Raw genomic sequence first — 27,998 nt, 5'->3', positions numbered from 1 at the left:
AGGGCTCCGGCAGGCCAGTGCGACTTTTCCATTTCTCCGGGGAGTTGGAATGATTGCACTACTACCTTCTTTTCCTGATTCTTCAAACGTTCCTGGAGTTCCTTCTTTTCTTTCTCAAGTTGTTCAACTTGTTTGGCCATAATGAAATCCGGATCCAATTCCTCCAGGTCCTAAAAAGTAATACGGCACGTGTCGTAATGAATCACTACGGTGGTTTTTGCCTTAATTTATGAGGGCTTGTCTAAGGATTTTGCTATTTTCACAGTGTCTAACTTGCATTCTCCCAGGCGCTTAGCCCAGTGCTCGGCACAGAGTAAGCGCTCAATATTATCAGTTGATTTTCAAACGTAACACAGAATTTTTTTAAATGGTATTTGTTAAGTGCTACTATGTGCCGGGTACTGTAAACCGTGGGGAGGACAAGAGAGTCGGGCTGAGCACAGTCCCTGTCCCACATAGGGCTCACTGCCTTAGAGCACCATCACCTTGCCCCTCTCCTATTACAGCCCAGCCGGCACTTTGCTCCTCTAACGCCAGCCTACTCACTGTACCTCAATCCCGTCTACCTCGCCGCCGATCTCTCTCCCAAATCCTGTCTCTGGCCCAAACGCCCTCCCGCTTCATATTCATTCATTCAATCGCATTTATTGAGTGCTTACTATGTGCACAGCACTGTACTAAGCACTTGGGAAGTACAAGTTGGCAACATATACACGGTCCCTACCCGACAGTGGGCTCACAGTCTAGAAACGCTGCCAAGACAATGACCCTCCCCACCTTCCAAGCCTTATTGGAAGTGCATCTCTTCCAAGAGGCCTTCCCTGACTAAGCCCTCACTTCATGGGACAACCTGATCACCTTGTAACCTCCCCAGCGCTTAGAACAGTGCTTTGCACATAGTAAGCGCTTAATAAATGCCATTATTATTATTATTATTTCTCTTTTCCCACTCTCTTCTGCATCACCCTGTTTTGTTTCCTTTATTCACCCCACCCTCAGCCCCAAAGCCCTGAGGTTCACGTCCGTAATTTCGACCAACTCTGTTGTACTGTACTCTCCCAAGCACTTAGTACAGTGGCCTGCACACAGTCAGCGCTCGGTAAATGCAACGAACCCCCACTTTATGGACGAGGCGACTGAGTCACAGACGTGACTTGCCCAAAGTCACAGAGCAGACAAGTGGCAGAGCTGAGATTAGAATCAGGTGCTCTGATTCCCAGGCCTGGGCTCCTGCCGCTAGGCTACACTGCTTCTCTGCAAACACTCAAGCCTGGTATAAATAGGACCGCTTTCCATTCTTTAAGCTATCCAACGTCTTTTTCCCCTGAATCACAATCAAGAATGTCACCACACACTTGGATTTACGTCCCACTGAGAATAAGTGAAGCCGGCATCTTCAACCTCACCAATAAAAACGTTCGCACTTCTAGCCCCGACTGTAATTTTCAGCCAACCGCTTTCCTCTACTTGAATCTGGACGTCAACTCTCTAAGGAGTAAAAAGTTGCTTACTTCAATATCAATATCTTTGAAGGCCTTAGCCCCCAATTCCGTCTTTTTAATCTGCTCCAAGCGCTCGCGCACGGTTTTCTTTTTGATTTGTTCATGCTCCTGTAGGATGCGTTCTTTCTCCCTCTCTTTCGCCTCTTGGCGCAAACGTTCCTCCTCAGCTTTGCGGACTTTCTGAAGTTCAGCTTCCCGCTGCTCCAACTCTTCTTTCTCACGCTGAATGTTCAGACTCTCAAGGCGTTCCTTCCTCTCCTCAATGGTTTGACGGCGAGCCAGAATACGTTGATGCTCTTTCCTTGAATTTTTTACATAAGCAGTCACGGCCAGCTGGTGCTGTTCTTCCTTTTCTTGCTGGAAAACATTTTAAAAACGTCACTCCTTAAGTTGCACAAGTAGACAATGGAGGGAATAAACCATTTGAGAAGTTGACCCCTGAAACTCTCTTTCGCTTTTAGAAAAGTCAAAGTTAGCTCAAGGAACTAAATGGAAGGACAAAGGAAATGAAAACATTTTTGGTGGAAAGGCACGAACCCAAAAAATGTATCTCACATGCTACGTCTAGTCTAGATCCAGTAGAGATACCACTCAGCAATTCTTAAAAACTATGATCCCAAGTTCCAAATGCATAAATTACTGCACTATTTTTATTATTCCACCTGCCCCTGGCTGGAACAATGCCCTACTTTAACTTCTCAGCTAAAGTTATTTCCAAGTTTCACAGAAAATAGAACCTAGCAAGAACTGGAACAATGGTGGGGGGGTGGGGGGCAGAAAGGAAGCAAAGTTAATAAAAAGGAAACCCAAAAGGAAAACGAAGCTAAATACCAATTAGAGTACTTCATGCTTCAACAATAACCACCTCTACTAAAAAGTGAACCAAGTGAGCTTACAAGCCATTTATCCCAAATAGTAACTGCCGGCAGGCCGGCTTGGAGGGCCGAGGGAGAAGTTTAAAGGACAGCATACCCATTTTGCCTAGCGACCCCACGGAGCCAAAGATACAGTTGGTAGCTCCCTATGCTCTCGGCCGCCAACTGCACCAAAGCTGGCTCCATCAGCCCGGATTCCCACCCTGGCTGGGCTGGCTTAAATCACTTGGCAGCCCAGAAGACGCACTGGCATCTATTTGGCCCCGGCCCCAAATACAATACAAAGGGCGGCTACGTAAGTTCAGATGTCTGAAGGAGACTGGCAACAGAGCTGTAAGCGAGCCAAGTTGCTAATTAACCTTCATTCATTCGTTTGGCACATCAGAAATAACACTGCTCACCACTATATAGAAGGCAGGTCAATGAAATGTGCACTTGAGGACAGGAGAATGCAATTTATTCACGACATTCTAGTTAACCTCCAGGACAGGCACCATCTCCCTGTGTGTGTGTGTTAGCCCTTTAAATAAAGAGCCAACCAGGATACTCCTGGAAGAGAAAGCTGACGCGGAAAACTCACCTTAAGGTGCCCAGGATGGTTTTTCTTGGGGGGCCCCTTGCACCGCTGATGCTACTGCAAGGCCAGCTGCCAACGGAGTGAACTCGGGGGCAAAGGGAGACACATACCCAGAGAACCACCAGCAATGAGTGACTTGTAATGTGGGACTGGACTGCCACCGCTTCTACTCCAGCACTGTATTCCAGGCACTTACCCCGTCATCCTCATCATCATCATTCCTACTCTCTTACCATCTTGTAGTCAAAAATTCACAAAATGCACAAAAGGAAACCAACTCGCACAATAAACCACGAATACCCAGAAAAGATCACTCTTGCTCAGACACAAAGCTACACTGATACACGACAACCCAAACACAGGCAAACTGACGCTAACAGAGAAAGAAACAGAAGCCCCAAAAGACGGACGTGGCAAAGTAAGGAAGTTGGGAGTCGCGGATAAGAGCGAGTCAAAGACACAAGGAAAACAGGGGAAGAGAGGTGAACATGGGAATGACTAGGAAGAGAGGATGGAGAAGAAAACGGGAAGGTGTCCAGAACCTGAGGAAAGGAAAGCCTCTGAATGTTTCAGTGGTAAATGTGAACTTGTAGTTAACTTAGTCTATTAAAAAAAAAAAAAAAAAAAACTGAATACTACCCCCTCCGAAGGCTCAGTTTCTTACCAGTACATGAGCAGGTTTAATGACTTCCAGGGCCTTTGCAAGAACTGAAGACATAGCAGTCAGCTGATTTCTAATCTGCTCAGAAGGCATGCTCTGCAGATGAGGACCGACTGGGGCATCTTCTCGAGTGGAAAAATTCAAGTCTGATCCAAAACTTAACGTTCGAGAAGTATGATCAATGCGAACCTTTGTAAGTTAAATATAAGAATTTGTTAGTACAGATTACCTAATACAGTTTCATATATATCCCACCCGTATAGGAACTGAATTAACTACGTCAACACGTGAACGAAAGTATGATTCTATTCCCCTCTGCCATCTGGCAAGGTGAAAAGAGGCTAGCGGGAGAAACAGCTCACTAGATAAAAGTCTAGCTAGTGGTGATGATTCATTCATTCATTCATTCAATCATATTTATTGAGCGCTTACTGTGTGCAGAGCACTGTACTAAGCGCTTGGGAAGTACAAGTTGGCAACATATAGAGACGGTCCCTACCCAACAGCGGGCTCACAGTCTAGAAGATGCGATAAGGACTGGGTAAGAATGGTTAGGGAGTGAACTTCTGGGCACTCATAGAACTAAAAGACCTAGGCCGCATGTTAAGAGAAATAAGTTTGCAGGTGAGATCTTGGCACTTAATGTAATGATGATGATAATTTCGAATCGGGCAGTTAGAGGGGAAAATGTATTTCTTCAAGCAAGTGCTTATGGTACTCATCAGTGATGATGTGACAGAAGTCTTCTAGACCTCCAAATCCGGTGAAGTCAGCGAGCCTGGACTCAGTCAACTCGCCAAAGTCATTTCGGGCTAGCTTATGGTAGTCATTTTGGGGTGGTTCTCCCAATTCTCCCCCACAGTTCTTTTGAGGCCCCGGGGACTCTCCTCTGCCTTTATTCACTTTAGTGTGGACTTCTTGGGGACCAGTGACGTCCACATAGAACCGATGCCCGGCTGCGGCTATGGGTTCAATAACCTCAATTATCGAGTCCAAGAGAGTTGGCTTGGAGTTAGCATGCCTCTACCCAGCATGGGCACGTTGCTCAGCGACCTGATGATTTACTCAGGTGAAGTCACAAGAGCTCAGTTATCACCACGGGCTTTGAGACTCCGCTGAGCGCAAAGCCCCGAACTGTCCTCCGGAGAGCATAAAATATAAACGACATAATCCTTTCCCTCAGCAAGTATACCACCTCAGATTATTCTGACCAAACCCATCAAAAATTACACGTTGGAGCCCACATCAGAAAATGCTCAGAAAGAGACCCGCTTTTTCCTGGGATCTTTGGAAACAGCTCTCCGTGTACAATGATCTTTCTGAGCCGCTTACCTGTAAGTCACAGTGTCGGGCTGCATCTACGATAGCTCGTTCCAACTGGAAAGCATCAACAAAAGGAACTAGAGAAGCCAAACGAGAAAACTCGATGCTCTGATAAATCTGTGCCACCTGCAGAAAAACGGTAGATCGGTTTGATCTTTTTCTTCCGAGAAAAACACCACCAGCAAAAACGAAACTCTCATCCAGGCTGCTCTCACCTCTTTCAATTAGCGTGTACTCTAAACTTTGTTTTCCATATAGAATTGGGCTAGCTCCTCGATTAGGAGACTACGGAATTGTTGGAGAAAAACTGAAGTCTGTATTTGTTTGAAGGGGACTGGCAGCATTTACTATATAGAGCTGTGCTGCTAATTAACCTTCAACAGTTTATATAGCACATCAGAAATAACACTGCTTAACAATGCAATGAGAGCAGGTCAATGAAATGTGCACACATACAACAATGAGCATTCTAGAAGAAGATAAATAAATGTCTGAAAATAATCTAGAAATCGATAAGGTTAGGAGGCAATTTTCGTAAATACAAATTCTCTATAAAACAAAGCAAGGTTGACTTTGAGACTTGACAACTGAAATTAATTTTAAAGCACCACAGATCCATTACATTTCACTAGAATAATCTCTTTCTATTCAAACCTGCTGCAGAAGTCTGAGAATGGTGTTGTTTTGCAGTTGCAGAACATACTGTTGCAATTCAGGCTCCTTTTCGGCTTGCTCTTTCACCCAGTTTAGAACCTATTATCAGAATCCAGCAGGTAAAAGTCCAAATTACACATACTGAAGTGACAACAGCAAATTAGACATGAAAAGACCACAACGAAACTCTTCGGATTATTTTTCCCTTTGAGCATTGAAAAGCTATCTAGAATATTCAAAACCTTTAACGTTTTGGATAACGGTTCTCCAAAAACTGTATGAAGGGGACTGACAGCAATGGCTGTATTAGACATGCTGCTAATTTACCTTCAAGTTCATATATAGCACAACAGAAATTGCTTTTTTCCCTCCAGGATAGAAAAAAAGACAGTGGAATGTGCTTGTCTAAAGGAGTGCCCTTCGTATGGTCATAATAATAATAATTATGGTATTTGTTAAGCGCTTACTGTGTGCCAAGCACTGTACTGAACACTGGGGTAGATACAAGGTAACCAGGTTGTCCCACGTGGGGCTCACAGTCTTAATCCCCATTTTTAATGCTAATAATAATAATAATAATAATAATAATAATAATAATAATGATGGTATTTGTTAAGCGCCTGCTATGTGCCAAGCGCTGTTCTAAGTGCTAGGGGGAACACGAGGTTATCAGGTTGTCCCACATGAGGCTCACAGTCTTAGTCCCCATTTTACAGATGAGGTAACTGAGGCACAGAAGTTAAGTGGCTTGCCCAAGGTCACACAGCTGGCGGAGCCAGGATTAGAACTCATGACCTCCGTCTCCCAAGCCCGTGCTCTTCCCGCTGAGCCACGCTGCTCCATTATTCAATCGTATTTATTGAGCGCTTATTGTGTGCAGAGCACTGTATTAAGCCCTTTGGAAAGCACAACTGCTTCCACTGTGAATGAATGCTTTGCATTCCAGTCATGGCTTACTCCACTACTAAGTACCAACAAGATATAAAGTACCAACAAGCATCGTATTTTACCTTAACGGAAAAACAGATTTTCAAAATAATGGCCTACCTTTTTAACTCGGTCACATAGTTTTAGTGGATTGAATTCCACTTCCAACCAATTGTAAAGGTCTTTCACTTCCGGAACAACATATTGCAGTACATTGAATCGCACCTAAAATACAATTAAATATTATTAATCTGTCTGTTAAAAGCTGCACCATCCATGTTTCATAAAAAAAAAAAAAAAGAAAATCCTGAAATTAATTCTACGAGATTAAGCACGTAGTATCCATGGAAAGATAATTTTTAAAGGCATTTAAGCGCTTACTATGCGCCGGGCACTGTAATAAGAGCTGAGAGACAAACAAGCTAATCCGGTTGGACACAGTCCACATCCCACATATTCTAAGGATGAGGTAACTGAGGCCCAGAGACGTTAAGTGATTTGCCCAAGATCGCACAGCAGCCAAGTGGTGGAGCTGGAATGAGAACTCAGGTCCTTCCAACTCCCAGGCTCGTGCTCTCGATTTCAAAATCTACAGCTCACTTAATCTCCAAGTGATCCAGTTTCCTTGTCCTGAAAATGTACACATCTGTTCAAAAACTAGAAAACCAGCAATCCTACACAAATACCATCGACTGATTGATAAAGGCCATCACGGCAATTTCTATTTCCCCAAGTGAACGCTGTTTCCGCTAAAGTACAGAGAGTAGTCAAAACCCAAGAGCGCACAGCCATTTCTATGAGGTACCGGGAGGGGACATGGGAAGGACTTCAGGGAAACTGGAATCAGGTTGGAATTCAGGAATTCCTGGAATCCAGGAATGTAGAATGTATCCACATATTTCTACTAGTTTTCCTGCAACTTCCCAATAAATCATACACCCTTCTTACCTGCTTTGCAATCTCCAACTGGAATTCCACCATTCAAACGTGCTATCTGTAGAGCAGCGCCTCCAGATAATACTTTCTAAATTTTAGGGCGAGTATTTGCCAATTTATCGCTAAGGGCTTATAACATGGAGTTGTCCCAATCCCCAATAGCGATAATGGTATCTGTTAAGTATTATGTGCCAAGCACTTAGGTGGAACAAGATAATCAGGTCCCAGATCCCATGGGATTCACTGTCTAAGTAGGAGGCATAAAAGGTATTCAATACACATTTTGCAGATGCGGAACCTGAGGCGTACAAGTTAAATGACTTGTCCAGGGTAACACAGCAGGTACCATGAGGGAGCCGGGCTTGGAATCCAGGTCCTCTGACTTCCAAGTCCACGCGCTTTCCACCAGATCACGCTCTTTCCCAAATTACCGTGGGCAGGGAATGCGTCTACCAACACCCCCGTACCCCCGGGACAACCAGATCACCTTGTAACCTCCCCAGTGCTTAGAACAGTGCTTTGCACATAGTAAGCGCTTAATAAATGCCATTATTACCAACCCTCTCATCAGGTCCTCTCCCAAGCGCTCAGCACGGTGCTCGGCACAGAGTAAGCTCTCAATAAGTACGATCGATTGATCCAAAGAAATCGAACATTTTTTCTTCATGTTTCTGAGCGCCTGACCAACTTCGAATTTTTTGGAATTCAATGAACCCCCCCAACTGATGCTTACCATATCGTTGATAAGAACAATGCGGGTGGGTGGGGCCTGAAGGCCCAAAAGCGTTGCTAAACGTCGCTGCTTTTCTACTATGATGCCATCCATATCCAGAAGACGGGCAATGTCAGTACGCTCAGGAGTAATAGGAATGGACAGTGTGGCCAAGAGAACTCTCGTTGACATTCTGTTAAGAATAAAGACAGATGGTATTAAAACTGGCAACCTTTCCATTTTATGCCGACCGTAATCCCTTCCGATTCTGGAGACTCCATACATGTAACGCTAGCCTATATATCACTCAATGGTATTTACTATGTGCAGAGCACTGTACTAAGCATTTGGGAGAGTACAACAGAATTAGCAGGCAGGTTCCCTGCCCATAATGAGCTTACAGTCTAGAAAAGGAGAGAGACATCAATATGAGCACGGGCGTGGGAATCAGCAGGACCTGCGTTCTAATCCGGCTCCATCACTTGTCTGCTGTCTGACTTCAGGCAACTCACTTTACTTCTCTCTGCCTCGGTTACCTCATCTGTAAAATGGGACATGGACCGAGTTCCAACCTGATAATCTTGTATCTGCCTGGCACAAAGTTAAGTGCTTAAAGACCAAAAATAAACAAAAAAATGTTACCCAAGAACCAACTCTATTAGGCTCTTACATTCTGAAATCTTGGATTTGTGCCTTGGAGAATAAGGGGCGAGGAATCATACAACAAAAAGTGAAATACCTGTCTTAGAACATTTGGGTTCTGTCCCTAGATCAAGCAAAGACTTTTTACACTTGGGTTACTCTATATTACTCTATATTCTGAAGTATCACGTGAATTAATTCTGAGAGTAACGCGAATAGATCGAAACTATTTCTTTAGCAGAGTTAAGCGACAGATGAAATATCACAGCAAACTACCTGCTGAAAGGGTAGGCCCCTCACGGCAGATAAAAGTTCACTTTAAAATGCCCAATTTGTCAAACATTTAATGATAATGGTTTTCACTAAGCACTTCTTATGTGCCGACTACTGTCCTAAGCATTGTGGTGGATACAAAATCACCAGGATGGATAAAGTCCCTATCCCAAGTGGTTCACAATCTAAAGACAAAAAAAGGAGAACATACATTTTCCATCTTCAGGAAATTATGAGACCCAGAAGTGAAGTGACTTGCCCAGTCAGCCCACAGGCAAGTGGAGAGCTGGAATAAGACCCAGGTCTCCCGATTCTCAGATCCACATTCTTTCCACAGGGCCCCAAGAGCTTCCTAATTTGCAAATGGACTGCACTGCAGAAGGTACGCTCCTTGTGGGCAGGGAACACGCTCACCAACTCTGTTACGTCGTACTCTTCCAAGAGCTTAGTACAGTAGGCTGTACACAGTAAGCTCTCGATAAATACCACTGATTGACCAAAACATTTGGTATACGAAGATGGATCTTGTGCCAGAGCTTGCAAAAGGTATTCGGAAGAGTAGGTGGAGGAGCGGACGCCCGGCAGAACTAGGGGAAGGAGCCAGCGATGGGGCGCTCGCTTCGGACAGACAACCGTTGCAGGCCTCGTGCAGCTGCGTGCTCAACAGATCACACTAGCGAGGTCGCAAGGCTGCCAGTGACCTCATATATCCTCAGATGAAAAACAGGTTTTACCTGCTTACTTTCTGGTCTTTTTCCCATTCCGGTTTCCTTAAGATGTTCTCACCTTTATCACATAATAAAACCTTGACGTCTTCCTGTTTTCATTCGACTATACGGTCTCAGGCTCAACTGGCTAGGATTGACATTTAATTTTGAAACAATACTCAATGCAGACTTCAGTGATGTCTCCAAAGACTCCAAATTTAACAGGTTCGACTCATTGTTTTCTACCATCAACATTATGTATTTCCCAGGGTTTACTACGGTGATGCCCACACAATAGGAGCCTAATTCAATTAACAACTTACAAACTCTCCATCCGGAAAAGATGTCAATAACTGAAATAGAAAACAAACTGTAGGGATATGCATGTGCTTATCAAGAAATACTTCTCCACATCTTTGAGACTGCCCATTTAGGAACTTGGTCCTTTCAGAGATGAGGTCATTGAGGCCCAGAAGTTAAGTGACTTACCCAAAGTCTCTCAGCAGACAAGTGACAGAGCTGGGATTAGAAAACAAGTCCTTCTGACTTTCAGGCTGTGCTCTATACACTAGGCCACACTGCTTCTTAAATGAAGTTGTTCTTAAAGTTACAAGTTAAGGTTTATAGAATAATCTCACCTTTGCATCTCTTCCTGAGTGAGATTCTTTCTCATTTCTCTGGACAGGTGATAAAGTCGATGGAGAGTGGATGCATGGAAAAGGGCATTCCCAGATTTCCAAAAGACAGTAGACACTTTGTTATAGTAATTAGCCATCAACTGGGGTTTAGGAGGTTTTTTAGACAGGGAAAATAACCCGTGAATATCTTCCACTGCTTTGAAAGCTTCCTAGAAGGGGAAAAAAGGCCCAACCCTTGTTTAGCCTTGTCATTTGTGAGGATAATTATAAATTCAGTAATCGTTCATTCAAGCATGCAAAAAAAAAAAAGTTACAGCATTCGCTCAGAATCACATATAAGGAAACTAATACTACACATGCCACTACCACTATTATCAATTTTTTCCCCACAGGTTCTCAGGACCAAAGCTCAACCATTGTTTGACAGCAGACTCCAATCATTCAGATTTTTTATCTTGGGCAATCCTACCATTGGGAAAATGTCAGGTATAATAACTAAATATTGCTAAATGATTTTATTATTATTACATGCCGTCGAGTCATTTCCGAACCCCTACTCAAAAGGAGAATTTTATTCTACTGGCATTTGTAAAGTGCAGTATGTGCCAGCTACTGCAGTAAGCACTGGGGTAGATACGATATCATCAGGTTGGACGCATTCCATGTCCCACACGGGCGCAGTCTTAATCCCCATTTTACAGATAAGTTAACTGAGGCACAGAGAAGTTATGCGACTTGCCCATGGTCACACGGCAGAGAGGTGGCCAAACTCGGATTAGAAACCAGGTCTTCTGACTCAGGCCCGTGCTCTTTCCACTAGGCCATGCTGCTTCTCACTTGTGAAAAACAGAGGTGTATTTACCAATGAAGTCCAAAGGACACCTGAAAGATCGATCTTGTTTTCCCTTCTCTTCCCCCAATAAACTTAAACTGACTTTTAGCCGAATTATACTTCATCAGGAAACCAAGAAAAAAAACTGTTAATAGCTTATGTAGAGGAAGAACCTTTGTAGATTTTTCTTTATAAAGAAGCCAGATATGGAACTGAATGACTTGCCAGAGTTTATCAGCAAGAAGCAAACACTTATCCTGTCCCACTTGATTTCCATTATCAGCCTCCCTGCCTTGTCTCTCCCTACTCCAGCCCATACTTCACTCCTCCGCCCAGACCCATTTTTCTAAAAAGCTACGCTCAGTCCGCATCTCCCCGCTGCTCAAGAACCTCCGGTGGTTGCCCACCCACCTCCACACCCGCCAGAAACTCCTCACCGTTGGCTTTAAAGCACTCGAGCAGCTTGCCCCCTCCTACCTTACCTCACATCCACTCCAACCCAGCCCGCACAAATTTACTCCTCTAGTGCCGGTTGGCTCACTGTACCTCAATCTCGTCTATTTCGTCGGCTTGCCCTTGCCCACATCCTCCCCTTAGCCGGCAACTCCCTCCCCGTCCATATACACTAGAAACACTAGACTCTCCCCACCTTCAGGGCCTTAAGGGTCACATCTCCTCCAAGAGGCCTTCCCTGACTAAACCCTCTTTTTCTCCCCAGCACCTCTTCCTTTCTGCATCTATGCACTTGGGACCGTCCTCTTTGGGCACTTGATATTCACCCCATCCTCAGCCCCACGGCACTTATGAACAGATCGAGAACTTCCTTCTATTAATGTCTGCCTCCCCCTTTCTAGGCTGCAACCATTCCTACTGACTGTGCTCTACTGCGCCGTCCCAAGAGGTTAGGACACCCAGGAATGACTCAATAAATACCACTGATTGAAGCATGGCCGCTTTTTGCCGTGCATACTGCTCGAGTCAAAGCACGGTTTATTCCTCACCTATGAGTCATGGCACTAGTAAATCTATCGACTGACTACTTTGGAATTCAGAGTCTGCTGCCAAACGGGAGTCAGCTTTTCACAGGCCCTATTCTCCCCGGGCCATCATCTAAACCCCCTCCCCACATACCTGCCAGAGTTCCATGCTGATGGCACTGTCCAGCTGCACAAGCCTGGTTTCCAGATGCATCGACTGGCTCTCAGGATTATTGAGATTGATTGCGGTACTCTGATTGTGGTGGCGTTGGATCTGAGTTAAATGCATCCTCAGGTTGTCACATAATTTACGGAATTCGGCCTTACGGGTATATTGCAGGCAAAATCTGAAAGCTGGAGGATTAGACGGATGGGTTAACTTCACCGGTGCCGTGAGTTCTCACTTTAATTTTGAGGGGCAGTGTTCACTTGTAATACTTTGGACGACATACCGTTAAACCAGAATAAGTTTTCTAGGCAGAGAAATGAGCTCATTTGGAATGGAAACCCTCACATACTCCACCTCTGAGCAAAACAATAGTGGTCTGTATACTCTAAAGCAGTATACAGATCGCCCAGAAAGCCAGACTTACAATGCAATACAAAACCTTAAGTTCTGTAAGGAAACATTCTAGTACTCCTATCAAATTTCCTTAAAATACATCTGGGTCTCTAGAGTCCTGTGGTCCATATTGTGTTGCCAACTTGTACTTCCCAAGCGCTTAGTACAGTGCTCTGCACACAGTAAGCGCTCAATAAATACGACTGATTGATTGATTGATTTACAAATGGTAGCCCATGGCAAAACTTTATGTTTTCAGACAATTTTCTGGGATTGAACACGGGTTGCATCAAAAACATTTTCAAGTCTGAATCACACGGCAGTTGGGGTCAGCTTCTTTTCAAATTTTAAGCAAAAGTTTACTTAGGATGCTAAGAAATGGTGCTGTTTTAAAGTACTTCAGCTAATTTCCTCCCCACAGGAGTATTTGGGCTTTCTTTCCAAAGGATCCAGATCTACACTACAGCGTACGAAGGTGCAGAATCACTTCCAAGTTAGTGTCATTCTCCCCAGAACCTGGTGTCCCATCTGGCCTTAAATAAGTTGGTTACTTCACTGGCCTGAAACCTAAATCAACCAAAATGATCCAAAACTCATGGACGTACAACTGGAGTGTCTAACTAATCAAATCAGTCCTGCAGCTCTCCCCAAGAAGCAAGAGCTTCAGTGCATGAGGCAGCAATGGGGAACTGGTTCTTTCTCTGGTTCAGTGGGGGGACTAGAAGAGGTGAGCAGGGGTAAGCTTTCCATGACCTCGATCGACCTCCTGGCCCTCAGTTATTGCTGTTGATCATCGCCCCGCTTCCAGCTGATGGGGCCTCTAAGGTAAGTGCATTAAGATTCTCATAATTACATTAAGTGGTGACATTACCTAGGGTACCAGAAATACGGGAATTGCTCGATAAAATGCCCAGAAATCTGGTTCAGTTAACCACATTATACTACAGTGTATTCTCGGCCTCATAAGAAGACAAGCTGAAAGGCTATCACTGAGGTCTGATGTGCAGGTTATCTGGAACTTGATTAAAAGCAGGTGTGAAGGGCTATTTTTCTCTCACTATCAGATCAGTAAATGCCCGCAGCTTGAAACACGATCCATTTATGTGAGCGAAGAAGTCTTGAGTTTAAACCCCAGCTCAAACAGCCCCCGACCCAGGGTACATTAGGAATCTCATCTGCTCCTCACCTACAAAATGAAGGCGTCACATTAAGTATTTATCAAGCGCTTTCTTGTTGTGTTGGGTTCGGACTACGCACGGAAGTTTAGCAAATAAAATAATCATCTCTCAGTTTCCAATTTAAGGGCTAGGCGATACTTTCCTGAACGATACTGACGGGGAAAACTAATTCCTAACGCCTCTCCTCTTCCCCACTCTGTAAATTCTGGGGCTTGAGAAAGAGAACTCAAAATATCACAGCCCCGATCGTATGCATGCCAATTTTTATCAACCCAAGCCCTGTGTTATAAACAGGATCCCGATACATTTTCCATTGGAAACGTGAAATAAATGCCTCCCAATTCCCTGTTCTTGTTTCACCTTGCTGGGCAATATCATGGTAGAGGCGCTCCACTCTAGAATTGTTTCGAAGAAGGTCCAAACACTGGCGGTAGGATTCCCACAGAAATTTAACCCAAGGAGTCAGAAGCAGTCGATCGGTACGATCCTGAGTATCTTCACCGCTTACGGCACTCAAAAGAACACTACGAATCAGAAGGAAAAGCTTCGTTAAGCATAACTTCCCACCGTCTCAGTCTATGCCACATTCTGAAATTAACGGTTACAAAGAGGCCCTAACTTCCACAACTATTAATTTCTACTATGCAACTTCCATTTTTCCGCGTCTAAACCATACCATGGTGTCTGTTTCTATGGGAAAACTGTGGTATTTGAGAAATGCTTACTCTTGCCAAACGCTGGGACTGATGATATAAGAGAATTGGATTCCGCCCCTGTTACATATGTGGCTCACAGTTTAAGGAAGAGAACGGGTATTTTATCCCCATTTCACAGATGAGGTAACTGAGGCACAAAGAAGTTAAGTGCTCTGCCCAGTCGCACGACAGTCAGGTGGCAGAGCCACAATTAGAATCCAAGACCTCTGACTCCCAAGTCAGTACTCTTTCCACTAGGCACCCCTGCTGAAAATCCTGACCCTTGATAATGGTCTACTTTAGCAAGGCAAGCTAAAAACAACCGCTACCCCAAAAGTATTATTCATTTATTCCTTTTACCTCTCCGGAGTTTGAATATTATCCAGGTCTTCTATATCTAAGACCATTTGCTGGGATTCTTCTTTAGCAGCTTCTGTTTTTTCTTCTGCGAGCTTCAAATAGGCCCTAACTACATCTTCCAAGGATTTGATGTTCACCTAAAAAAACAAAACAACAAAAAAAAACCGCCAGAAATGTCTTTTCAGTCTACCAATTCTATTGTACTGTACTCTGCCAAGCACTTAGTACAACGCTCTGCGTATGGTAAGTGCTTGATACCACTGACTGATTCCATGAACCAAAAATGTTCTGAAGCGTAAAGCTTATTTTGCAATACACTGACCGTACGATACACCTTAAAACCACGGGGTCAAGCAGGAACTTCGGGTGACCATTTAAAAGGCCTACCAAAATTGGGAGCGTCAAAAATGAACCAACATTTCCCGCAATTCCTACCTGCTGGCAAATATTCTTGTACTGGTACAATCCTTCCTTAGCCAGGTGACTCTTGCGAAGATCCACACAGAGCTCTAGGTACTTCAGCATAATAGGCTCGTGTATCTTTTGCCATGTTCGATGTTTTTTACTTTTCATAACATCATAAAGAACATCAAGGGCGGGCTGTTTCTTTCCAACTTCGAGAAACTCTGCGAACAAAATTCGGAATGAATCAACTGCTAATCAACCCACAGGACTACACTTCCGTTTTTTAGGTTTCACATTCCCCACTTGGAACTTTATTTCCTTTATTCTGAAGAATGATTACCAACAGAGCAAATCCAGAATTACTGAAGTGAAATTAACTCCACAGTGGCTAAAATTATGAGTTTAGCACAAAGCTCAGTACAGAATTGAAAAGAGATTTTTGGATTTTTTTGTGATTACCTCCTGCGGCAGGTAAACCCTTAATCCCACCTATCTTGTCCTTTCCCAGGGGCACAAAAAATGGAAATCAACCATTATTCCCATCGCTTAAATTCATCTGAGTTAATTTAACCAGAAAACTTTGCAGATCCCTTCACGCACCGCGACTTGCCTTCGTAACTGCAGCTCCGGGTTTAATACGAACCTACTATCACTACTCAATTGCCTCCTATTCTCACGTCTTCCATCGGGCTTCCATTCTGACTTGTGGAAAACAAAAACAACATTTCTACAACTCAGAGCAATCGCACCAAACTGTGCCCAAAGAAACTACAGGGTAGAGGTCAGTAAGTCCTAAAATAACTTTGGATGAAGTAGAACCTCGTTCTCCGCTACCGACACTCTGCGCGCCACTATGCGCAACCCAATCGTAGACTTTAATGAGCTGATGGGTTATTTGGGCCGTAAGAGAATCTTCTGAGAAATTTAGCTGATTAATATTAGCCACATAAGGAAAGCAGTCTGCTTTCTACATATGAATAGGTAATTAATAAATCCGCCCATATTTTGGAGCATATTACAGCTCAATAAGATCACACGGGGCAACGGTAATATAAACAGACACTATTTAGTTGTAATTTATTAAACTTCTTTTCCAGAGTCTATGCTTCTATGTTTTTACAAGGGTAAAAACACCAAATATAGTGAGAGGAGGGGCTTAGGACATACAGTGTGTTTCAGTGAAGCGCTCAATAAATACGACTGATTGATTAATTGATTGATTGATTGATTGAAGGGCCTTCCTGAGTCTGCTGCCCTGCCCATTTGGAACTCAGTCACGATCAGCCCCTTCTCCCTTCTTTCTCCTAAGGTCATGGAGGGACTCTGGTCCCTTAAACCTAGTCCTCACAAAAAAAGTCCCTGACTCCAGTGCAATTCGCAAACAACTTCAGCGTGTGCTCGCAAACTAAAATAAATAAACCAAAAGAGTTGGCGAACAGTTCTTGCCAACTGGCAGTTTTGCACTAGTCATCTCACTTCTAATTCTTTCAATATCCTAGTAGTCGGCCACAGGTAAAGTGAGATCTTCCACAGACTTGCTTTAAACTTGGTTATGCCAAATTACACAATTTGGGTCTACAGTATGGACTCTGAGGTATTAAAAAAAATTACTCAACTGAAAATGCAAAGCAAGTTTACTACTGATTGGGCTTAACTCAAGTTTTGCTCTATCCCATGGGAGAAGTTAAGGTATTCCAGCTTTTTTTATCCTAAAAGGTCTTGATTCCCTGGCTCAATGAGAGAATACAATCCAATACACTAGGTAGGTGTCAGTTCCTAACCGGTCATTTATTCTTCCTCTACGGCCTACTTTCCAAAATGCTCCAGATACCAATAAAACAAGTCTACACAGGATTTCATGACAGAGAAAAGTTGGGCAAACAGGTGCAAGGAGAAAGGGGAGGGCTTTTATGCAAGTGCGAGGGGGACAAGAGGTGGAAACCATATCTGAAACTACAAAATTTTGGCAATGCAATACTGCAGAGGAAATCAGCTATTCGTTATGAAATTTTTCCAGGCAAAGGTTTGTCTGTTTCTAAATTTTAATGTAATTTAAGCACTTGCCACGTGCCAGGCACTGTATTAAGTGCTATCACACGGTACAACTTATTCATATTCATTGTATCAACAAGTAAATGCGCAGTGTTAAAAAAAATCCTTAAAAGGAAATTTTTTTCACCATGGTGATTTTTTAAAAAAATATTTGGAATCACAAAACTGAAGCTATCCGGCTAGATGGATCTATTTGTAGACAATGCTGGCTGGCACCTAGATATTGAGACTTTTTTAAAGTTGAATACGGTTCAGAAAAAAAGCCATTTGAATAGCATTAAGTCTTTGAACTTACATCCATGTTTTACATGTGAAACGGGATGAGTTATTCTTACGGCTCTCCAAACTTTAGCTCCTGAGCATGAAACTGTTCAAAGTACCTTGTCATCTTTGCTCCTTTCTCCTATGTGATCTAAAATTTCTCCTGTTGCCGCCTCAATACAACTTAGGAATGGCAAAACTGTGATCGCTTACCACTTGCTTTAAACTTTCTAAAGTACTCTGCAGCCGAGTGAAAGGCTGGGTATTCTTGACTATCTGTCATATTGGTGGCAAGGTAAATCACCTACAAGTATCTCAACATAAATGAAGATTAAACATCCTACTAATGCAATGCGGTTCAAACCTCGTAGAGAATACCACTTTTGTGCGATCCAGTGAATATCTGTGGTTCTGCACGTTGGGTAGGCAGCGTGCAGAACGAACTTGTACTTCCCAAGCGCTTAGTACAGTGCTCTGCACATAGTAAGCGCTCAATAAATACGATTGATTGATAAGGGAAAAAAGGTAAAAACTCACCCTACAGTCTCCTAGGGGGAATCGAGTGTTCTAGTAAAAGTTAGGGTTCCCTAAATTTTATGGTTCTCTAAATTTGTCTCTAATCCACCAATTGACATGTCACTCCATTTTGACTTGGTGCGTTCAGGCAGAAGGATTAACACCAGAATCAATGTTCAGCGCTTAGTACGGTGCTCTGCAGACAGTAAGTGCTCAATAAATACGATTGAATGAATGTGGGTTAATCCAAACTCTTTGGGGGCCAAATGTTTTCCACAATGCCATTTTTTTTTTAATTCTAAAACCCCAACTAATAAAAATTGCCAAGCTGGGCTTGGGTCCCTCATGGGCAGGGAAGGTAAGGCGTCGTTCTCACGGATCGATCCATCGTGATCGTGTATTTTAAGGGATCAAAAATGTCTGAGAGTGAAGTGTTGGACCAGTGGGGGGTTAAGGGGGATTGGAGAGGGAAGAGTTCCGGTTTGGAAATGGGGGCCGCCCTCTGTGGGGCCTGGATCCCCCCTTGGGGGATGGAAAGGGAGAGGGAAAGGGTATAGGGACCGTCTCTGTTCATTCTTCAATCGAATTTATTGAGCACTTCCTGTGTGTAGAGCACTGTACTAAGCGCTTGAGAGGCAGTGTAGCTCAGTGGAAAGAGCCCAGGCTTGGGAGTCAGCTGTCATGGGTTCTAATCCCAGCTCCGCCACTTGTCAGCTGTGTGACTTTGGGCCAGTCACTTCACTTCTCAGGGCCTCGGTTCCCTCGCCTGTAAAATGGGGATGAAGACTGTGAGCCCCACAGGGGACAACCTGATCACCTTGGATCCTCCCCAGCGCTTAGAACCGGTGCTGGGCACATAGTAAGCGCTTAACAAATGCCGTCATTATTATTATTACAAATCGGCAACGTATAGAGACGCTCTCTACCCAACAACGGGCTCTTGCCAGTTGTACTCTCCCAAGCGCTTAGTCCAGCACTCTGCACACAGTAAGCGCTCAATGAATGAGATTGAACGAATGAATGAAAGCGGGAAGGGGAGCAGGGGGATAGGGGGCCGCGGCGGGGCCTTGCAGGAGGAGGAGCCTGGGGAGTCGCGTGCATTGTCCCCGGGAGCCATGGGTTCAAATTCCGACTCATATTTATTACTCTATTTATTTATTTTACTTGTACATATCTATTTATTTTGTTAGTATGTTTGGTTTTGTTCTCTGTCTCCCCCTTCTAGACTGTGAGCCCACTGTTGGGTAGGGACTGTCTCTATATGTTGCCAATTTGTACTTCCCAAGTGCTTAGTACAGTGCTCTGCACATAGTAAGCGCTCAATAAATACGATTGATGATGATGATGACTCCTCCACTTGTCAGATGTGACTTTGGGCAAGTCCCATCACTTCCCCGGGCCTCAGTTCCCTCTTCTGTAAAATGGGGATGAAGACCGTGAGCCCCACGTGGGACAACCTGATCACCTTGGATCCTCCCCAGCGCTTAGAACCGGTGCTGGGCACATAGTAAGCGCTTAACAAAGACCACCATTATTACTATTATTATTGCAAATCATTCATTCAATCGCATTTCTTGAGCACTTACTGTGCGCAGAGCGTCGGACTAAGCGCTTGGGAAGGACAAGTCAGCAACAGAGACGGTCCCTATCCAACAATGGGCTCTTGCCGACTTGTCCTTCCCAGGCGCTTAGTCCGGCGCTCTGAACACAGTAAGCGCTCAACGAAGCGGCGTGGCTCCGTGGAAAGAGCCCGGGCTTTGGAGTCAGTGGTCATGGGTTCTAATCCCGGCTCCGCTGACTGTCAGCTGGGTGACTTTGGGCCAGTCAGTTCATTCATTCATTCATTCAACTGTATTTACTGAGCACTCACTGTGTGCAGAGCACTGTACTAAGTGCTTGTGAAGTACAAGTTGGCAACATATAGAGACAATCCTTACCCAACAACGGGCTCCCAGTTCACTTCTCTGTGCCTCAGTTACCTCAGCTATAAAATGGGGATTGACTGTGAGCCCCCCGTGGAACAAACCTGACCACTCTGCGGCCTCCCCGGCGCTTAGAACGGGGCTTTACATATAGTAAGCGCTTAATAAATGCCGCCATTACGATTACAAATCACGCATTCAATCGTATTTCTGGAGCGCTTAACCGTGTGCAGAGCGTTGGACTAAGCGCTTGGGAAGGACAAATCGGAGACGGTCCCAACCCGAAAATGGGCTCCCAGCTCACCTCTCTGTGCCTCAGTTATCTCAGCTATAAAATGGGGATTGACTGGGTCAACCTGACCACTTTGAGGCCTCCCCGGTGCTTAGAACAGGGCTTTGCCCGTAGTAAGCGCTTACTAAATGCCGCCATTATTATGATTACAAATCATATTCAGTCAAATTCAATCGCATTTCTGGAGCACTTACCGTATGCAGAGCGCTAGACTAAGCGCTTAGGAAGGACAAATCGGAGACGGTGCCTACCCAACAGCGGGTTCTTAATAATAATAATGGCATTTTTAAGCACTTACTATGTGCAAAGCGCTTTTCTAAGCGCTGGAGAGGTAACAAGGTAATCAGGTTGTCCCACAGGGGGCTCACAGTCTTAATCCCCATTTTACAGATGAGGTAACTGAGGCAGAGAATAATAATACTGATGGCATTTGTGAAGCGCTTACTATGAGCAAAGCACTGTTTTAAGCGCTGGGGAGGTAACAAAGTCATCAGGTTGTCCCACGGGGGGCTCACAGTCTTAATCCCCATTTAACAGATGAGGTAACTGAGGCACAGAGAATAATAATAATGATGGTTTTATGAAGCGCTTACTATGTGCAAAGCACTGTTCTAAGCGCTGGGGAGCTTACAAAGTAATCAGGTTGTCCCATGCGGGACTCACAGTCTTAATCCCCATTTTACAGGTGAGGTCGCTGAGGCCCAGAAAAGTGAAGTGGCTTTTTCATTCATTCATTCAGTCGCATTTATTGAGCGCTTACTGTGCGCAGAGCACTGTACTCAGCGCTTGGGAAGTACAAGCTGGCAACATATAGAGACGGTCCCTACCCGACAGCGGGCTCACAGTCTAGAAGAGGGAGACAGACAACAAAACAGAACATATTAACAAAATAAAATAGATTAAATGTGTACAAATAAAATAACGTAATAAATATGTACAAGCATATATACATGATCTTGCCCAAAGTCACACTGCTAACAAGTGGCAGAGCCGGGATTTGAACCCACGACCTCTGACTCCAAAGCCCGGGCTCTTTCCACTCTTACCGACTTGTCCTTCCAGGCGCTTAGTCCAGCGCTCTGCACACAGTAAGCGCTCAATGAACACGACTGAATGGGCGAATGAGTGAATGAATAAGCGACTGAATGAATGAAGGAGGGAAGGGGCCGGGCGCTTAGTCCGGCGCTCTGCACATAGTAAGCGCTCAATAGGTGAATGAATGAATGAATAAGCGACTGAATGAATGAAGGAGGGAAGGGGCCGGGCGCTGAGTCCAGCGCTCTGCACACAGTAAGCGCTCAGTGAATACAACTGAATGGGCGAATGAGTGAATGAATAAGCGACTGAATGAATGACGGAGGGAAGGGGCCGGGCGCTTAGTCCGGCGCTCTGCACATAGTAAGCGCTCAATAGGTGAATGAATGAATGAATAAGCGACTGAATGAATGAAGGAGGGAAGGGGCCGGGTGCTTAGTCCAGCGCTCTGCACACAGTAAGCGCTCAGTGAATACGACTGAATGGGCAAATGAGTGAATGAATAAGCGATTGAATGAATGTAGGAGGAAAGGGGCCGGGCGCTTAATCCGGCGCTCCACACATAGTAAGCGCTCACTGGGTGAATGAGTGAATGAATAAGCGACTGAATGAATGAAGGAGGGAAGGGACCGGGCGCTTAGTCCGGCGCCCCGCACATAGTAAGCGCTCAATGGGTGAATGAGTGAATGAATAAGCGACTGAATGAATGAAGGAGGGAAGGGCCAGGCGATAATCCGGCGCTCCGCACATAGTAAGCGCTCAATGGGCGAATGAGTGAATGAATAAGCGACTGAATGAATGAATAAGCGACTGAATGAATGAAGGAGGGAAGGGGCCGGGCGCTCAGTCCGGCGCTCCGCACGTAGTAAGTGCTCAATGGGCGAATGAGTGAATGAATAAGCGACTGAATGAATGAAGCAGGGAAGGGGCCGGGCGCTTAGTCAGGCGCTCCGCACATACTAAGCGCTCACTGGGTGAATGAGTGAATGAATAAGCGACTGAATGAATGAAGGAGGGAAGGGGCCGGGCGCTTAGTCCGGCCCATACTAAGCTGCACATACTAAGCGCTCAATAGGTAAATGAATAAGCGACTGAATGAAGGAGGGAAGGGCCAGGCGGTTAATGGGCGCTCTGCACATAGTAAGCGCTCAATGGGCGAATGAGTGAATGAATAAGCGAATGAATGAATGAAAGAGGGAAGAGGACGGGCGCTTAGTCCGGCGCCCCGCACACAGTAAGCGCTCAATGGGCGAATGAGTGAATGAATAAGCGAATGAATGAATGAAGGAGGGAACGGCCAGGCGCTTAGTCCGGCGCTCCGCACATAGTAAGTGCTCACTGGGTGAATGAGTGAATGAATAAGCGAATGAATGAAGGAGGGAAGGGGCCGGGCGCTTAGTCCGGCGCCCCGCACATAGTAAGCGCTCAATGGGCGAATGAGTGAATGAATAAGGGACTGAATGAATGAAGGAGGGAAGGGGCCGGGCGCTTAGTCCGGCGCCCCGCACATAGTAAGCGCTCAATGGGCGAATGAGTGAATGAATAAGGGACTGAATGAATGAAGGAGGGAAGGGGCCGGGCGCTTAGTCCGGCGCCCCGCACATAGTAAGCGCTCAATGGGCGAATGAGTGAATGAATAAGGGACTGAATGAATGAAGGAGGGAAAGGGCCGGGCGCTTAGTCCGGCGCCCCGCACATAGTAAGCGCTCAATGGGCGAATGAGTGAATGAATAAGCGACTGAATGAATGACGGAGGGAAGGGGCCGGTTGCCTAGTCCGGCGCTCTACACACAGTAAGTGCTCTATTTATTTATTTTACTTGTGCATATCTATTCTATTTATTTTATTTTGTTAGTATGCTTGGTTTTGCTCTCTGTCTCCCCCTTCTAGACTGTGAGCCCACTTGTTGGGTAGGGACCGTCTCTAGATGTTGCCAACTTGGACTTCCCAAGCGCTTAGTCCAGCGCTCTGCGCACAGGAAGCGCTCAATAAATACGATTGATGATGATGCTGCTGCCCAATAGGTGAATGAGTGAATGAATAAGCGACTGAATGACCGAAGGAGGGAAGGGGCCGGGCGCGTCGCACGTAGTAAGCGCTCACTGAAGACGACAGAATGACTGAATGAATAATCAATCAATCAATCGTATTTATTGAGCGCTTACTATGTGCAGAGCACTGTGCTAAGCGCTTGGGAAGTACAAATTGGCAACACATAGAGACAGTCCCTACCCAACAGTGGGCTCGCAGTCTAAAAGGGGGAGACAGAGAACAGAACCAAACATACCAACAGAATAAAATAAGTAGGATAGAAATATACGAGTAAAATAAATAGAGTAATAAATAGGTACAACCATATATACAGGTGCTGTGGGGAAGGGAGGGAGGTAAGACGGGGGGATGGAGAGGGGGACGAGGGGGGAGAGGAAGGAAGGGGCTCAATAAATACGATTAAATGAAATGAAATGGAGGGAAGGGGCCGGGCGCTTCGCACGTAGTAAGCGCTCACTGAAGACCCTCTGAGGCCCTGCTGAGAGCTCACCTCCTCCAGGAGGCCTTCCCAGACTGAGCCCCTTCTTTCCTCTCCCCCTCGTCCCCCTCTCCATCCTCCCGTCTTACCTCCTTCCCTTCCCCACAGCACCTGTATATATGTATATATGGCTGTACATATTTATTACTCTATCTATTTATTTATTTATTTTACTTGTACATTTCTATCCTACTTATTTTATTTTGTTGGTATGTTTGGTTCTGTTCTCTGGCTCCCCCTTTTAGACTGCGAGCCCACTGTTGGGTAGGGACTGTCTCTATGTGATGCCAATTTGTACTTCCCAAGCGCTTAGTACAGTGCTCTGCACATAGTAAGCGCTCAATAAATACGATTGATTGATTGATTGATTGAAGACGACAGAATGACTGAATGAATAAGCGAGCGAATGAATGAATGAAGGAGGGCAGGGGAGCAGGAGGAGGAGCCTGGGCGTTCGCGTGCATTGTCCCCGGGAGCCATGTTCCTTCCGGCCCCCGTGGCGGCCCGAGCCCCGTCCCGCCTCAGCCCCCGTCGGGGAGCGGGTCGGCGGCCCCACCCCCACCCCCCCAGGGCGATCGGCGGCGGCGGCCATGACCGGCCGTGCCCCCCACTCACCGTTGGCCCGCTTCAGGGCATTCTCGGGGCGCTGGAAGTAGGCCGGCATGGCGGCGGCGGCGGCGGCAACGCGGGCTGACGGGGAGCGCGGCGGGACGGAGCGGGCCGCACGCACGCGCCCCACGCACACCCGGGCGGAAAGGGGAGCCCCACGTGACCCGCGCACCCTCCGCCGCGCCGGCGCGCCAGGGACCCGGATGGGCCGCCGGCCCCGCCCCGCTCAGCGTGCGCCCCGCCCAACGCCGCCCCACTGAGCATGCGCGCGCGCCCGTCGGGGGACGCGCCGCCCCCCCTCCGCCCCACTGAGCATGCGCCCCGCCCGCCACCGCCTCAATGAGCATGCGCGCGCGCCCGTCGGAAACCGCGCCCCCCCCGCCCTCCGCCCCACTGAGCATGCGCTCGCGCCAGTCGGAGGACGCCCCCACCTCCGCCCCACTGAGCATGCGCGCGCGCCAATCGGAGGACGCACCTCCCCCCTCCGCCCCACGGAGCATGCGCGCGCGCCAGTCGGAGGACGCACCTCCCCCCCCTCCGCCCCACGGAGCATGCGCTCGCGCCAGTCGGAGGACGCCCCCACCTCCGCCCCACTGAGCATGCGCGCGCGCCAATCGGAGGACGCACCTCCCCCCTCCGCCCCACGGAGCATGCGCGCGCGCCAATCGGAGGACGCACCTCCCCCCTCCGCCCCACGGACCATGCGCGCGCGCCAGTCGGAGGACGCGCCCCCCCCACCCCTCCGCCCCACTGAGCATGCGCGCGCGCCCGTCGGAGGACGCACCGCCCCCCTCCGCCCCTCGGAGCGTGCGCCCCGCCCACCACCGCCTCAATCAATCAATCAATCAATCAATCGTATTTATTGAGCGCTTATTATGTGCAGAGCACTGTACTAAGCGCTTGGGAAGTACAAATTGGCAACACATAGAGGCAGTCCCTACCCAACAGTGGGCTCACAGTCTAAAAGGGGGAGACAGAGAACAGAACCAAACATACCAACAAAATAAAATAAATAGGATAGAAATGTACAAGTAAAATAAATAAATAAATAAATAAATAGAGTAATAAATATGTACAACCATATATACAGGTGCTGTATACATATATACAGGAGCCTCACTGAGCATGCGCGCGCGCCGGTCGGAAAAACGCGCCGCCCCGCCCTCCGCCCCACTGAGCATGCGCTCGCGCCAGTCGGAGGACGCGCCTCCCCCCCCCTCCGCCCCACTGAGCATGCGCTCGCGCCAATCGGAGGACGCACCTCCCCCCTCCGCCCCACGGAGCATGCGCGCGCGCCCGTCGGGGGACGCACCGCCCCCCCCTCCGCCCCACGGAGCATGCGCCCCGCCCACCACAGCCTCAATCAATCAATCAATCAATCAATCGTATTTATTGAGCGCTTACTATGTGCAGAGCACTGGACTAAGCGCTTGGGAAGTACAAATTGGCAACACATAGAGGCAGTCCCTACCCAACAGTGGGCTCACAGTCTAAAAGGGGGAGACAAAGAACAGAACCAAACATACCAACAAAATAAAATAAATAGGATAGAAATGTACAAGTAAAATAAATAAATAAATAAATAAATAAATAAATAGAGTAATAAATATGTACAACCATATATACAGGTGCTGTATACATATATACAGGAGCCTCACTGAACATGCGCGCGCGCCGGTCGGAAAAACGCACCGCCCCGCCCTCCGCCCCACTGAGCATGCGCTCGCGCCAGTCGGAGGACGCGCCTCCCCCCTCCGCCCCACGGAGCATGCGCGTGCGCCCGTAGGAGGACGCGCCTCCGCCCCACTGAGCATGCGCACGCCCGTCGGAAAACGCGCCCTCCGCCCTCCGCCCCACTGAGCATGCGCTCGCGCCAGTCGGAGGACGCCCCCACCTCCGCCCCACTGAGCATGCGCGCGCGCCAGTCGGAGGACGTGCTGAGCATGCGCGCGCGCCCGTAGGAGGACGTGCCTCCGCCCCACTGAGCATGCGCGCGCGCCCGCCGGTCGGAGGACGCGCCTCCGCCCCACTGAGCATGCGCACGCGCCCGTCGGAGGACGCACGCCCCCCCCCTCCGCCCCACTGAGCATGCGCAAGCGCCCGTCAGAGGACGCGGCTCCGCCCCACTGAGCATGCGCGCGCGCCCGTCGGAGGCCGCGCTGACGTCACCCACGTGAGGTGTAGTGGGCGAGGTGAAGCCACCCGCGCTTCGCCGTAGTCCCTCGTCGCTCTCCCCGCAATAATAATAATAATAATAATAATAATAATTAATGGCCTTTGCTAAGCGATTACTCTATGCCAAGCACTGTTCTAAGCGCTGGGGAGGATCCAAGGTGATCAGGTTGCCCCACGTGGGGCTCAGTCTTCATCCCCATTTTACAGATGAGGCAACTGAGGCCCAGAGAAGTGAAGTGACTTGCCCAAAGTCACACAGCTGACAAGTGGCGGAGCCGGGATTTGAACCCACGACCTCTGGCTCCCAAGCCCGGGCTCTTTCCACTGAGCCACGCGGCTCCTCTGAATGTCTCACCTGAAATGGCACTTTCCCTCAGGATGCGCACTTGAGTTATGTATTAATAGATTATGTATTGGATAACGTAGTAATGAGAAGCAGCGTGGCCTAATAATAATAATTTTGGTATTAATCGCTTATGTGCAAAGCGCTGGGGAGGATACGAGGTGAACAGGTTGTCCACGTGGGGTTCACGGTCTTCATCCCCATTGTACAAATGAGTTAACTGAGGCACAAAGAAGAATAATAATAATGATGGCATTTGTTAAGCGCTTACTATGTGCGAAGCACTGTTGTAAGCGCTGGGGGGATACAGGTGATCAGGTTGTCCCACGTGGGGCTCACAGTCTTCATCAATCAATCAATCAATCGTATTTATTGAGCGCTTACTATGTGCAGAGCACTGTACTAAGCGCTTGGGAAGTACAAATTGGCATCACATAGAGACAGTCCCTACCCAACAGTGGGCTCACAATCATCCCCAATATATGTTGCCAATTTGTACTTCCCAAGAGCTTAGTACAGTGCTCTGCACATAGTAAGCGCTCAATAAATACGATTGATGATGATGATGATCCCCATTTTACAGATGAGGCAACTGAGGCCCAGAGAAGTGAAGTGACTTGCCCAAAGTCACACAGCTGACAATTGGCAGAGTTGGGATTAGAACTCATGACCTCTGACTCTCAAGCCCGGGCTCTTCCCACTGAGCCACGCGGCTCCTCTGAATGTCTTACCAGCCTTTCACCGTCAAAGTGCCTGAAATGACAATTTTCCCTCAGGATGCGCGCTTGAGTTATGTATTAATAGACTATGTATTAGATAACGTAGTA

The 27,998-nt window shown here is 46.9% G+C and overlaps 1 protein-coding gene and 3 non-coding genes across 4 annotated transcripts in view; all 4 read right to left on the bottom strand.

Moving 5' to 3' along the window:
- Positions 1 to 24,763, bottom strand: part of EIF3A (eukaryotic translation initiation factor 3 subunit A) — a 36,123-nt gene extending 11,360 nt beyond the window's left edge. The window contains exons 1-13 of the mRNA XM_038757629.1: positions 24,660 to 24,763; positions 15,467 to 15,657; positions 15,032 to 15,168; positions 14,337 to 14,500; positions 12,391 to 12,590; positions 10,428 to 10,636; positions 8,189 to 8,360; positions 6,640 to 6,744; positions 5,593 to 5,691; positions 4,948 to 5,064; positions 3,619 to 3,804; positions 1,512 to 1,859; positions 66 to 170 (exon numbers count right to left, since the gene is read on the bottom strand). Coding sequence (XP_038613557.1) covers positions 66 to 170; positions 1,512 to 1,859; positions 3,619 to 3,804; positions 4,948 to 5,064; positions 5,593 to 5,691; positions 6,640 to 6,744; positions 8,189 to 8,360; positions 10,428 to 10,636; positions 12,391 to 12,590; positions 14,337 to 14,500; positions 15,032 to 15,168; positions 15,467 to 15,657; positions 24,660 to 24,708 — 2,082 coding nt within the window. The 5' untranslated portion in view covers positions 24,709 to 24,763. The remainder of the gene's footprint in view (positions 1 to 65; positions 171 to 1,511; positions 1,860 to 3,618; positions 3,805 to 4,947; positions 5,065 to 5,592; positions 5,692 to 6,639; positions 6,745 to 8,188; positions 8,361 to 10,427; positions 10,637 to 12,390; positions 12,591 to 14,336; positions 14,501 to 15,031; positions 15,169 to 15,466; positions 15,658 to 24,659) is intronic.
- On the bottom strand, positions 2,681 to 2,812 carry LOC119938892. Its single transcript, XR_005454585.1, has one exon. It is a non-coding gene; the product is annotated as a small nucleolar RNA SNORA19 (small nucleolar RNA).
- LOC119938891 lies at positions 5,257 to 5,388 on the bottom strand. The gene has a single exon (XR_005454584.1). It is a non-coding gene; the product is annotated as a small nucleolar RNA SNORA19 (small nucleolar RNA).
- On the bottom strand, positions 5,865 to 5,995 carry LOC119938893. Its single transcript, XR_005454586.1, has one exon. It is a non-coding gene; the product is annotated as a small nucleolar RNA SNORA19 (small nucleolar RNA).
- Positions 24,764 to 27,998: the final 3,235 nt, after the last annotated feature.

The sequence above is a fragment of the Tachyglossus aculeatus genome, chromosome 16, assembly GCF_015852505.1.
Source record: "Tachyglossus aculeatus isolate mTacAcu1 chromosome 16, mTacAcu1.pri, whole genome shotgun sequence".
NCBI lineage: Eukaryota > Metazoa > Chordata > Mammalia > Monotremata > Tachyglossidae > Tachyglossus > Tachyglossus aculeatus.
Note: the sequence above shows the minus strand (reverse complement) of the source record. Positions and strands in the feature narration are given on the sequence as shown.